Source organism: Ascaphus truei, chromosome 1 (assembly GCF_040206685.1).
Source record: "Ascaphus truei isolate aAscTru1 chromosome 1, aAscTru1.hap1, whole genome shotgun sequence".
NCBI lineage: Eukaryota > Metazoa > Chordata > Amphibia > Anura > Ascaphidae > Ascaphus > Ascaphus truei.
Genome location: NC_134483.1, coordinates 441,768,294 through 441,782,614, shown reverse-complemented (window position 1 = coordinate 441,782,614; position 14,321 = coordinate 441,768,294). Strand labels below are relative to the sequence as shown.

The 14,321-nt window shown below is 42.0% G+C and overlaps 1 protein-coding gene across 1 annotated transcript; it reads right to left on the bottom strand.

Annotated features, from left to right (window-relative positions):
• Positions 1–3,081: 3,081 nt before the first annotated feature.
• Positions 3,082–13,641, bottom strand: CCNA2 (cyclin A2). Its single transcript, XM_075616046.1, has 8 exons — positions 13,173–13,641; positions 11,625–11,853; positions 10,955–11,061; positions 10,387–10,610; positions 8,272–8,476; positions 7,430–7,543; positions 5,797–5,930; positions 3,082–4,887 (listed from the first exon to the last, which is right to left on the bottom strand). The coding sequence occupies exons 1-8, from the start codon at positions 13,362–13,364 to the stop codon at positions 4,833–4,835; spliced, it is 1,260 nt and encodes a 419-aa protein (XP_075472161.1). The 5' UTR covers positions 13,365–13,641; the 3' UTR covers positions 3,082–4,832.
• Positions 13,642–14,321: the final 680 nt, after the last annotated feature.

The window sequence follows — 14,321 nt, the reverse complement described above, 5'->3', positions numbered from 1 at the left end:
CACTTGGCCCTTAACAGGGAAAGTGGCAAAGTGTGCAGTTGGCCAGTGTTACTTAGTGGCTTCATAATTTTCTTAACAAACAAGAAGCCAAGACTTATATTCAGTGTCCAGGCTGTTATTTTTAACAGGTTGCAAAAAGTAAAATTACATGGAGTGATTAAGTTTACCTCTTTGTATTGTTGCTTCTTAATTTAGAGACTATGTACACATTCTTAATGACAACAGGTTCCCATTGGACTGCTAACACCTACAGTATTAGTGATGTTCTTACACAGCAATAGATGAATGTATTAGTTGACAGTAGTGTACTGTCAATGATACATCTCAAATGTACAGTATAGAGCAAAACCATAAATATGATTCCACACCCACATGCAACCATTTGCTAATGTTTTAGATTGTTGGTCAAGGTTCAGCTGCATAATCCTCTGCCAGTATTGTCTACCTACCAACATTTGAAATAGCCCACAAGGTGCTGTGTTAGTCACTAGTGGGCAACCCAAGCCAAAATAGTAAACAATTATTACATAGTGTTTACTAAGCATCACAGATAGTCCCTCCCCATGTCAAAGCACTCCCCCCCATATCTTAAACAATATAGACCCTTGTTCTCGCCAGGACTGAAAAAGCCCAGCTTTTAGTCTGTTTTGACCAATGGCAGGCATGGTTCCTGCAAGCAGTGCTACCTTGCTAACTGGAGGTTTCCATGTTAAAGCTCACAATGTCTTACATCTGCATGGCATTATGGTGCATGTTGCCAGAAGCGGCTGCAGTGATTGGCAGCTATACCCTGTACGGCAGCGGTGCGCAATCTGTGGGGCGCGACCCCCAGGGGGGGCGCGAGACTGCCGACGGGGGGCGCGGGGTTTACAGAGGCCCCGCGCGCTTCCTGAAGGCACTTAAATTAAGTGCCGGGGGAGCTGCAGGGCCTCTGTAAACCATACTTACCCGTGGCTCCGGCGGCTTCCTCCCGACGTCGCCATGGCAACGCGGCGTTAAAATGACGCTGCGCGGTCATGTGACGTCACGTTGCTATGGCAACGTGACGTCATTACGCCGGTGCGAGGGTAAGTTGGGGTTAGGGGGGGCGCGGGAGTGAGGGGACAGCCGGCAGGGGGGCGCAGGGAAAAAAGTTTGCGCCCCCCTGCTGTACGGCATGGCACCTTAATAGGTGAACAGGAACCTACTATAATAGCTGTCAGTCAATATTTTCTGAAATACTAGTGCCAGGCACTAGCCCAGGGAGGCAGTTGGAGATTGTTAGCCATGCATTAAAGTAGTGTAGGAAGGAGGGTTGTGGGCACTGGGACTCCTTGAGATGCAATCTTTGCTAGGGCCAGATTGTAACACAATGAAGAGGGATCTTCTGTGCTAGGTATGATAATGTTAAAAAAAAGTTGGAGAAGATTTTAAATTAGGATGGGGGGGGAGGGAAAAGAAACAGATAAACTAAATAGAATAGGAAAATAGCAAGGGGGCTATGGAAGTAGAATGGGGAAAGTGCAAGTTTGACAAGCAGCAAGACACAGTAAATACTAGAAAACTTCTAAAGATTAAACCCAATTGGTGCAGAATGGGGAGGAGCAGATAAGATCATAGTACAGACTAAATGCATGCTTGCTAATGCAAGAAGCCTGAGAGTAAATGGGGGAGCTTGGATTAATAGCTGCAAGGGAGCAGTATGATTATAGATGTTACTGAAACATGGTGGAATGAAACTCATGACTGGGCAGTTAATTTAGAGGGTTATTCCATTTTTCAGAAGAATTGAGCAAAAAAGAGGTTGAGTATGCTTATATTAAACTGGATCTATAACCAGTTGTAAGGTTATAGGTTTATGAAGGGAATTGTGAAAATGTAGACACCTTGGAGGAGGTAGAAGTTGAGGTAAAAGTATAAAGAAAATGTTTGTAATGATATGCTATATACCATCAAATATCAGTGAGATTGAGGAAGCTAAAATACTTAAGCAAATGGAGAAGGCATCAAAACTATGCCATGTTTGCATAATGGTAATCTTAATTATCCAGACAGACTGGGGCAATGAGATTAGCATAACAAAAGAAACAGGTTTTTGGGGGTACTTAAATACAATTACATGACCCAAATATTGAGGAACCAACCAGGAGCAGGGCAATACTGGATTTGGTCATACCAAACAATGTAGAAGCAGTAACAAATATTCAAGTCTGGGAACATTTGGGTAACAGATCTCAACCATGTCTCATTTTAAATTAATCAAAAATAAATTACTTGAATTAAAAAAAAAAAAAAAAAAAAAAAAAAAAAAACTTTAAATTTTATAAACCAAGGTAATTTTATAAACCAAGGTATAAGTGGGGGATGATTTCACAGGGGAAAATGTGGAAGATAAATGGGCAGTCTTTAAAACATTGTTAGAAAAGTGCATTTGGTGTATACCCTTGGGTAATAACTATAAAAAGCAGTCAAAACCAATGTGGCTAAACAGGTCAGGGAGGAAATGGAAGAGGCAGGTATTTAGATTCTTAAATCACAAGGGACAAAGGCATCGTATCCGAATTATAAATGAATGTAACAAATTGCCCCTTTTGCAATCAAATTAGCAAAAAATGGATAATGAACAAAAAGGAATTGCAATAGAAAGGAAGATCAACCTTAAGTTATTTAAGTACCATAAAACGAAAATAAAATTCAAAACCCTTTCAGCATGATGAGCAGGCAGATTGAAGACAAGGCAAAAGCAGAGGTATTAAACAAAAATTTGCCTAATTTACAAGGCAAGCATACATTTCAATAGTAGTGCTGCAGGAGGAAGGCAATCTATATTAAACAATTGGTTAACTGCAGTTGTAAAGCCTTGATACAGTTCAACTAAGGTTAGTGTACAAAATAAAGCAAATTGAGCTCAGTAAAAATATATGCACCTGGATTGAAAACTGGTTGAAGGATAGATGGTTGTCATAAATGGAACTTTTTCAGGTTGGGCTAAAGTTGTGAGTGGAGTACCTCGGGGATTGGTACCCCTGCTTTTTAACTGGTTTATTAATGACCTTTAGGTTGGCATAGAGAGCAGTGTGTCCATCTTTGCAGATGATACTAAATTGTTTAAGGTTGTAGAATCAGAGCAGGATGTAATTTCTGTCCAGAAGGGCTTGGAGAGACTGGAAACGTCAGCAGGTAAAAGGCAGATGTTTAATACAGATAAATGTAAGGTTATGCATTTGGGAAGCAAGAACAGGCAACATACAAAATTAAATGGTGATAAATTAGGGGAATTCTTGAAGGATTTAGGAGTGTTTGTAGACAGCAGGCTTAGCAATAGTGCCCATTGTCATGCAGTAGCTGCAAAGGCAAAGAAGATATTATCTTGTATTAAACAGGCAATGAAGGGAACAAAATGATGTCCCTTTATAAAGCATTAGTAAGAACTCCTTGAAGATGGAGTACAATTTTGTGCATCACTCCTTAGAAAAGACATTATGGAACTAGAGTGCAGAGAAGAGCCACCAAATTAAGGGGATGGATAATAACTTATGAGGAGATGCTAGCTAAATTAGATTTACTTATATTAGAAAAGGTTCCTAAGGGGGGGGGGATATGATAACTATATACAAATATTCAGGGAGTGTACAAGGAGCTTTCAAAAGAACTATTCATCCCACGGGCAGTACAAAGGAACTCTGGGTCATCCCTTAAGGTTGGAGGAAAGGAGATGTCACCAGCTACAAAAGGGGGTCAGTTAAAATGTGAAATTCATTACCAATGGAGACTGATGGATACAATAGAGTTAAAAAAAATGTTGGACAGGTGGATACAATAGAGTTAAAAAAAAAAGTTGGACATGTATTTAGAAAGGAAAGGTATGCAGGGATATACCAAAAGAAAAACATGGGAAGGATGTTGATCTGAGGCAATTCTTTGGGTCGGGAATTTATTATTCCCTTTATGAGATCATTGGATGATTTCACTGGGGTTTTTGTTTGCCTTCCTCTGGATTATAGTGTAAGTACGGATATAGGATAAAGTATGTCGTTTAAATTTAGCATAGATTGAACTTGGATGCGTGTCTTTTCAACATCTACTATGTAACATGGATTTCTGGCCCCTGCCATTCCATTTCTGGGCAAATCTAGACTTCAAAGCACAGCTCTAGATGTTTGACTGGCCATTAAGAAATTGAACATTTAAACCTCAATACATTGTTATTGAATCAAATTTTAGTGGACTGGAATGAACCACTAGCTCCATGGGATACACGAGAAAGGGGTACATCATACCTGCCCTGTAATTAAAAATGCTCATTTGAAACCTGCTTAATGTGATGGGTGTACTTTAACATGCATCTCTTCACACCCACCTCAAACAAACACCTACACATTGCATGGTTTGCATAAATGTAACAAAACATAACTGCTGTGGTTAAGGATTATCTGCTATTCCCACATGTGTCAATGTCGCACTGCACAGAGTTAAAGCCCTTTAAGATCAAGTCATGGCAGACATGAACTGCTGTTTAGTTAACATTTATTCTCAAAAACAGTGATGAATATACAGAGCCAGATAAACAATATGCTAACTGCCTGGTTAAATCGAGTCTGCCCGCAATAGCTTCATAAAGAGGAGCATAGCTAAGCCAATATATCTAAAACAAGATTGCATACACAAATTTACAATTTAAAACCATAAAAACAAAAAGAGAACTTTGTTTCATAATTCTTGCATTCACCACAGATCATAGCAGTTCTGAAGTTTGATTGCGGTAGAAAAAACAGTTTATGCCTCCATAGTAAAAAAACTGTACATCATGTGCTTGTATCAGAATATACATTATAAAAGTCCATTTCTTGGTATTATAAAAATATAGACAGTGTCTCTGGAGGATCAATGACCGATACACCATGATACCTAAAAATGGAAAAGAAGTTTTAGATCCTGTTTTAAATGTGCCCAGGGCAGAAAGTGTTACATGTGTACAAAATGATGCAAGGCATGTGGTCAAATTACTCCAGAACTAATAAAAGCTAATTTAAAAAATGATAGCAAAGATTAACATGGTCCCCCATTAATGGCGTCACTGGTTACTATCCGACTACTCCTAAATACTAGTCAAGAACATTATGCACCTGTGTACAGTAAATAGCTTAAAAAATGATGCATAGATCCTCCTATAGGACAGGATCTTGTACACAGAAAGGTGGGTACAATATTTGAAACTGATGTTGCAGTTTACTATAATCCTCTCACCAACTGACTACGGCAGTGGTTACCAGCAGGAGTTACATGTGCAAGGGGTTCAGAAAACAAAACAAGTAATGGCAGTTCCCAGGCAGTATAATGGTTTCCAGAGTGTGTGAAGATTGCACACTTAGCAAGGACCCCCACCCCCAACAGCATTTTAGCCTGGATTTCAGTTACAGCAGGAGCGTCCAGTTACTCCCCACAGTGCTTTATATTCACAGCAGCAAAGCTTTGTGGGGTATGACTGAATTTGGCAGCTACTTTGCTTGGGATCGGTCAAACTGTTGTCGAGAAAGCAAGAAGGTTAACGGTTTGCAGAAAATGAAATGTATAAAGTTGGGAGCCACTGGACTACAGAATAGAGAAGGGTTGCGCAAACTTGAGCTGCGCTCCCCTGTCCGGGAGTGGCAGTATTCACCCCCCACCATCTCCAATGACTCAACGTCAAATGCCGTCTCGGGTCATGTGACATCACCCCCGACGCATCATTTGGTGTGTTGCCATGGCGACACATGACCATTGCCAGAGAGAAGGTAAGCGAATTACAGAGGCCTCCCTACATTTCAGATCACTTACTTTGCATGCTTGTACTTCTCACGCACAGCTTGCTGTTGGTGGGTTGCTGCCGCGAGGTAGGTCTGGTGTAGATCCAGAATACAGTGTTTGAGGCTTTCAAGGTTGTATTTAGTGAGCAGGACCAGGGAATCTGGCTAATGTTGGAATCAGAGTTAACATTTAGTTAGAGCAATGTCGCACAATAAATTGTTTGAGAAACATGGCTATTACAATTTTGCTACAGCCTCTACCACTTGTTTTAGAATTTAACAAAATACTGACTTGACATTGGTTAAGTATGAGCTAAACTGAAGCTCAATCACACAGCATCAGACTGGCACGGAGTTTGAAGCAGGAGAAACTGCTTCAATTCCAGGTGTCAGCTCCTTGTGACCTTGGGCAAGTCACTATCTCCCTGTGCCTCAGGCACCAAAAACAGATTGTAAGCTCTACAGGGCAGGGACTGTGCTATACAAGAACAAATTCTTATATCTAGAAGACAATAGTATGAGGGAAATGGTCACTTCCAACTAACAGAACCATTGATTTTACAATGAAGTTGGCGACCAAGCAGACTAGGAAAGTATTGCAACCCCTTGTGACTGGGACTTAAAGTTGGCAACACATTGCTATGCACCTGTATCCCAGGTGCAGACATTAGTTTGCCATGTAATAGGATTATGTTAAAGTGGTTCCTGTAAATATATTACAGCTTTCAGCTCCCCTCAAGTAAACCCACATTGTAGTGATGTGGAAAAGGAACGTATTCCCCTTGGTTATACACAAAGCAGGCAAGGCTGGGGTTTCCCAAGGAAAGTGATGAACAATTGTAGGTATAACCACAATTATAAAATTTTACAGGCTAAAGCTGTCTGGATAATTGTGGTGTAACATATTTAAAAGAGCAACCCAGGTTTGTTTTTTGGGGGGAAAAATTAAATTACATTTACATATTAGAAGCAGCAGGTCTCTGGAGTAGAGCCCCGTTAGTTGAAATTAAGGGGACCCCCTGCTTCCAGAGATGCTCGCCTGCAAAGGGGGTGACTAGCTCAACCGTATTCAGCTTACTCGTCACCTGGGCCAATAGGAAACTGCACTGGTTAACATGCCGTCATCTTCCTATTGGTCTGCAAGCTTTGAAAAGCAGCCATATAGTGAACCCTGGAGTGGCTACCGGCACACACTACGGAAGAAAGTACCTCTGGAAGCAGGGGGTCCCTGGAACTGAAATTAATGGGGGTCAGCTCTAGACTTCCTGCATTTAGCACAAAAAAATATTTTTATTTGCCTCTTTAAAAACATCATGTGATAAACAAAAGCTACACACTAAAGACCATTGAGCTAGGGTAGCAAAATGTGCGATTGTGTTTCCATTACACAATATGGCAATGGTAAGAGTGATATATTTTTTTCACACCTGCCAGTAGTAGGCCAGCAGAAAGTTTAAAAAAATAAACAAAATAAATTGCCCAAAAGGATTTTTTGTGGTCCTGAAAGCCTTCACCCTTTTAATCAGGAGTTACCCACCACTTCTACCTGCCTTTTCTTTGCAGAGAGACAGAAACAAGAAATGTATTCATAGGTAAAGCTCAGACAGGTATGTTGGTTTCTTTTAAAAACCAACCAACAGCTAAACACAAACCAGAAGACTTACCAATGTTGAGCCATTGATTGTGTAGTTGGCCAGGACAAAGGCTGCAGCAGCAACAACTGATGGCAAATATTTCAGGAAAGACTCTGAATCAACCAGGCTGAGTTCTCCCAGGTACTATGAGGGAACAAATTAAAGCAAGTGTCAAGCTGAGGTTATTTAATTCTTGGAGACGAGCTTCATGGTCAGTTACACCTTTAAGCTATAGGAGCTCTGTCACAGGAGTGTTTCCCCTTTACCACCCACTATATTTTGTTATTTAGCACATTATGAATGCAACATTACAACTTGACCAAGTGCTGTTAACACTTAGAACTATTTGCACAGAACCATTGAAGATGCTACTGGATGGAATTAAAGTCAGAAAAGAGTTCCTAGAACCCTGAGCTAGATTGATTTTACAGTTACTAGAAGGATTTAGTAAAGTCACATCTACAACCAAGATCACAACCAAAAATGATCTCATCTATATCCAAACCGAGTATAAAATTGTTTTAGTCACCAGTCTCATCAAATTGATATGGTAACTACTTTATGATCTTGCCAACCACTAGTAATATATAAAAGGAATTCTATTTGTGAAGTTACCCATTTACTATAACTTAACTAAACCATACAACTGTAGGGTCCAGATTCCTTCAAGGTTGCACCTTCTAGGTCATGTGATCACTAGTTTAGTGCGCACATGACCACAATCTGCACCTGACATTCCAGCTCAGAGTTGTCGCCATCCCCCAACACCAGGCCCTTTGATAATTTATATGGGAGATGTCAAAGGATTAAGTGCTAGCAATTGAAGTCATGGGTTTAAGTATACATAATTTTTTTTCTTTTTTCTTTCTTACCATACTTAAGCTTTCCACTTTGAGAGCCACTGGATTACGTAGAAAGTACTGAGTGAGGTACTGCTGGATGGTAGGAGCAGCAAGGTCAAAGGAGAGGACTTTGAGTACCAAATGCTCCATTTTGAGAACCTGTTTCTTGGTGTATGTGTCATCTGTGATGTAAACAAACTCTGCTACTTCTGGTGGATAGATTTCCTCAAATTTTCTACAATGAAAAAAAATATTCAGTCAACACTACCAGAACTATGACAAACAGGTAAATCTTAAACACCCAGTTGTATCTGCAGATATTAATACCTCCCAACTGAGATACAATAGCTAAAAAAATAACCAGGACTGGCGCTCAAGTGTAGATGATAACAGAGTGAACAGGAGAGAACAATACAATGGTGACACCCACTGGTAACCAAGAAAACTGAATAAATGAATGAAGTTACCCACAAAAAGGAAAATGCCAGGATAAATATATGAAATATACCCACTCAACCTAGGCAAAAAAAGGAAAGTCTTTGTTTCCCTTGGAACGTGATGAATGGATGTAGCAGGGAGCGGGAAACCATACAAAAAGAAAAGGGAAAAAATAGTACAGCACTGTTTGGCAAAATAAGCAGTTTATGAGCAATAATCTGCACACGTTATACTCACATGCAGGCAGTGAGTGAGAGCATGTCACAAAGTGTACAGGAAGAGTGGTCCCACGTAGAGGAACCTGAGGACCAGGTTAGAAGGATAGAGTGCACTAAAGCAGGGAACGGAGAAACACCATAGCGCAGACACTATAGTTTAATTAAGTTAAACGCACTTCACAAGTGCGCACTTACAATAAAACAGTGAATATCAGGCAGTGAGAAACTGGGAGGTTCAGGCAAGATACAATCTCACCGCTCCTTCCTCTCCAGGGATAGCGCTTGGTGGGAGTGGGGACGCTCCGCCACCGGTGCTCCTAAATGCGGCCGCAAGAAACACCAGACAGCTGGGCGTCTTTCCTCAATGTGGGACCACTGTTCCTGTACACTTTGTGTGACATGCTCTAACTCACTGTCTGCATGCGAGTATGTGTGCAGATTATTGCTCATAAACTGCTTATTTTGCCAAACAGTGCTGTACTATTTTTTCCCTTCTCTTCGTATGGTTTCCCGCTCCCTACTACATCTATTCATCAACTGAGATACAGGCTGGTCTTTTGTAATTGAATATTAGTTACTGATTCATGCCCTTTAGACTAGGTCACCAGAGGCCGCATGCGCGGCACATACAAGGTACGGCCCTCTATGGGGCCTGCCCCAGTAGCTGCCTGCAGAAAGATTGTCTTTTCTGGTGGCAACGGAGTGCTGGCCACGTCAGCCAATGAGGGCGAACCAGCCGTGTGACATTGCCGCGCCCCCTGTCGCACGCTGTCTGTAGTCCAGGTTGCGCTGCCGGGAACATGCGCCGCCAGACACCCAGACGCGCGCACTGGGGCCTTAGCCCAACTCGTGGAGTTCTCAACTGAATATCCAGGAACGTCTTTTTCTACTTGGCCTTTGACAGAAATTCTCACCCAGTTCTGAAATGCTTCTTAATTGCATTTTAGGCACACGTCTAGATATTACCACATCGTAGCCAGCCAGTTTATCAAATAACCTGACAGAGGGATTTTTTTTTTTTTTTTTTAAATCAGACACATGTAGGTTACTTTCTACCTTCATAAGCAACCATAAGCGTTTCAGAATTAGTTGACAAACATGTGCCCACAGTTCAGAAAATGAGCATTTCAAATCATTGGCCCAGTGTTACTCTACCTTCTGCTTAGGACACAGCCAGGCCATGTTTTAGGGATAACCATCTTACGGCATATCCACAAAAGTGCAAATGTGTGCCTAGTAATGCAGTGCATTGTCTTGCCTACAAAAAAAGGTACTAAAGCAAGTTAGGACTGATCGAGAGAAGCTGTGTTAAGGCCATGTTTGAAAGGTTTGGTTAAAAATAAATAAAGTACAAACATTTCATTTTAATTATTTTTTTAGCGTAGTTAAATAAATAGCACTCAAATATCAGCCTTTCAATGTTCTACATGCGGAAAACACTTAAGGGATCTTTGCAGGAGTGGTCAAAGTGGCTGCAAAGTTAACTTACGATGCCAAGAGCATAGCAGCAGTGCCAACCAGCTGAAGCTTCCCCCTCAGCACAGACATGGAGGAAAGGAACCGGTCAATATAATTCACAGCCAGGTACAAGGTCTCGTTCTGTAGCTTATACTCTTCACCGACCTCCACCAGCCAATCAACGAGGATGGCCCGCATGCTGTTTGTTATGTCTGGTTGTTTCTTCATGTAATTAACTTTTGGCTTACATTTCACCTAGGGGGGGGGGGGGGGGGAATATATATATTAGATTGCAGAGGTAAAAAAAAAAAAACTCACAGTCCATATGCACACTGAAGAGTTGAAAAGAGGTTGCATACAAACAAAAATGTTTAGTTATAGGGAAAACTGTATAGAACAGCTACATGGTGCTTACAGTCAAAGGGATCCACAATATCAGTCCTTTACACCCACATCCTGGAGGAACAGAAACAGCCATACATACAGCTTGGTCTAGGAGGCTCAATGCCAAATTTAATCATCCATTCTCACAAATCTGAGACAAGTTCTAAAACCTGCCATCAGACAGGACAGCCATTTTAGTCAAGGAGGGCGATTACCTCCATTTCCCTTAGATAAGTGTGAATGTCGTCCGCGTAATCTGGCACTTCATTACTTCTGACAGGCTTTTCTTCGTCAACTATGATTGACATATCCATAGGGGAATCTGAAGGCAAGAAACAAAAAATTAAAAAGTCAGTTAGTTGGTAGTTTTAATCCATAAAAATAAAAAAAGTGATGTGTTGATATAATTTAGCAGCAAGCCAATCAATTACACCACCAAAAAATGGCATGCTGGATTAGGGATACTATTAAAACTTCACTTCTGCACAATTAGGTTGCTAAAGTTTTTATTTTAGACAATTCAAGGTACGTGGACTAAACAAGTACCTTGAATTGTCTAAAATAAAAAATAAAAAACTTTAGCAACCCAATTGTGCAGAAGCGAAGTTTTAATAGTACAACAAATTTAATACGATGTAGAGGGTATGTTAAAAGCATGGCAGCACACTAGGCCCTATTTTCCCAACTCAAGAAAATAATTGATATTAAGAGATCTTAAATTTAGATTGCCCTTTGGATAGACGATCTGTTTTTGCTTGATTATACACCAGGAAGGGAGGCTAAAACACTTTGGTTATTCCCATGACAGGCCAAGTCAAAGGCAAAAAAGGTCTCAACATGAACTTTTGACAAACTAAGTAGTATTTAATAACTTATCAAACCTACCAAAACTAACATCCATCGAAAACTCAATAGGCACCAGCGGTTTCCTGGATCCAAGAGATGTTGCTAATGAACTTAATCCAAGAAGATTTCCATCTAGGACAGCCTTTTTAGAAACGGGTCTCTTGCTTGCGCAGTCCGGCTCATCGACATGGATAGTGAAAGCAGGCTGTTTGCTACATACTTTTCCGGGTGGGATCGTGCCATAGTTTTCATCATTGGGGCCACAAGTCTAAAGAATAAAAAAATTCCAATTAGAAAGCCCTAAATAAGTACAGAGTGTCGCCACAGAACACGGAAGTCATATGCAGTGGAAGCGTGAATGTGAATCACCAGACCTGCACACATTGCCAACTGATACACAACATACAAGGAAAGTGCCTGATAAGTGGAGTACCACGTTTGAGGGTAAACCATACCCACAACTCTTAAAAATACTTAAAGTGCCACAAATGTGCATAATATATTTTATATGTGCGTTTAACGCCTTCCTAGTACTGCAGACTAATGGCCTATTGACTTAGTGGTGTTCATGGAAATCGCATTGCATTAGAAGGAAATGCACAAAATGTAGCTGTAGATTAAACTGCAGGACAAGTGTAAAAATCAGATATGGCAACACAATGCAGAAGTCAGTGGGGCATTGGAGACGGGACAAGGTACACAAGAAAGACCTTGTGAGTTTGCATGGCAACAGCCAAGGCTACTTGGGCACATGCAGTAGCCGGTGGAACAACAGCCATTTGTAGACATGACTGTGCTACTCTACACAATGCAGTGAATAGGAGATAAGGTAACCCATACTAGGACCTAAAGGGATCAGCACAGGGTGCTTGGCGCCACACAGACACTTTTTTTAAAGTCCGATTGATGTTATTTTCAGCAGTTCTCTTGTCCAGAATAGGCAGGACAACAACTGCAGACAGGGTATCAGGCAGTCAGGGGAGTAGACCACACTGCCCCTTCTATAATAAGGCTGCTCTTTGGGTCAAGACCCACAGGTCACAGCTCATCTGCATTTCTGAAATGGCGGACTAAAGACAAGATGTAGTGATATATATCTATATAGCCATCTAGACACTTTAAATAGTTTAGATATCATTTTAACCACCAAGAGCAGAAGCCCAAGCTCGGAGAACCCGGGCACCAGAGCTCCATAGTGCAATCAAAGTGCATAACACGGAATTAAAAGTATTCTGTAGGATGCAATCCAGTTATCAATCAGGACGGGACATGATTGAGCTTTATTGGAAGTGAAATTGGCGGGATTGATCTATTGGTTACACCGCACCCTCCCAGGCCAGAAGTGTAACCTCACTGCTGGGGAGCTGCAGCATGGTCAGCGTGTACTGGGCATGTACACCCTTACAGACATGCAAAACAACAGCCATGATAATCAGAAACCAACAAAGGTTGGGACGGAACAATTCGCTGCTAGAGAAAGACTGCACGCTGCACTGGTAGGGAGATCGGGGTGGGGAAATAGCAGCAGGGCCTTGCCCTGAACCCCCACCCCCCAAATACACAGGGTGATCAGACCGCTGCACGCACCTGGCTTTGCTGCTGCTGCTGCTGCTGTTGTAGGGTGTGCTTGGCGCTTCTCAGCGCCTGCACCCGGCCCCGCTGGTTCCCCTGCAGCACACCCAGCACGGTGCGGCCTGCCGGGCCCGAGTTCAGGGAGGCGATGTGCTTCCTGGGCTGTACATTCTCCTGGTTCTCATCCCGCAGCAGCGGCCCCGACATACTGCTGCTGCTGCTGCTCCGGGGGCGAGTGGGGGATCCTCCGTGTGTGTGTATATATATATATATATATATATATATATATATATATATATATATTATATCCCTGTACCGGACGCAGGGCTGCCCCGAGTTCTCGTTATTCTTATATACAGTATACACACACTCCCTCTGTACTGGCTACAGGGCCCCCGCTCAGCACTGCTTCTGCGTCCTCTAATGTCCCCGCGCTGCGCCGTTCACCGCTTTCTCAGTTCAAGTAGCCCGCGACTATTGAAATTAGCCAATGGCAGCACAGCCCGCGGAGACGTCATGCAAAGCTACGGCGGCCGGGAGGGAGGAAAGAGGATCGCGAAGAACAGCTGCCCTCTTGTGACGTGATAATGGTCAGTCTTGGAGCGTTCCGAGCTGTTTGTGAGCGTTCTGCGAGGGGCTGCCTGCACTTCAGCAGATGGCAGCGTCTAAACAGCTGAAGCGGCAAAACGAAAGGGATAAGAAAAACTAAAACTTGTGTGGGTCAGTCAAAATAAGTTACAAATAAAAGCAGTGAAATAAAATAAAACAGAACCTGAGTTATAAAAAGGTAGACATTTTTTTTAAACGGAGGTTTGTTTTAATGCATCGCTTTATTTTCTGTTTGCATTTGCTTAAGATGATTTTGAAAAATTGGGAAGTACAGATATCATCACCCCCAAACAAATAGAAAAATATAATATGGTGCAATATATTCTCAATAAAGTGTGAACCAACAGTGGAAATCTGAGAAGGGGGCACTCGTATTCTCAATAACTTCCATAACAGTGCCAAATCCCATGAAGAGGTTACTGGAATCACAGATAAGGTGTCTCCAAACTCCCTAAGGCCTCGTCCAGGGTGGGTAGAGGCGCTCCGGCGCTGCGCCCTGCTTGGCCGTGCTTTTCCTGGCCGGCTGGGTGTGCGTTCGTCTGGGGGCGTGGCCTC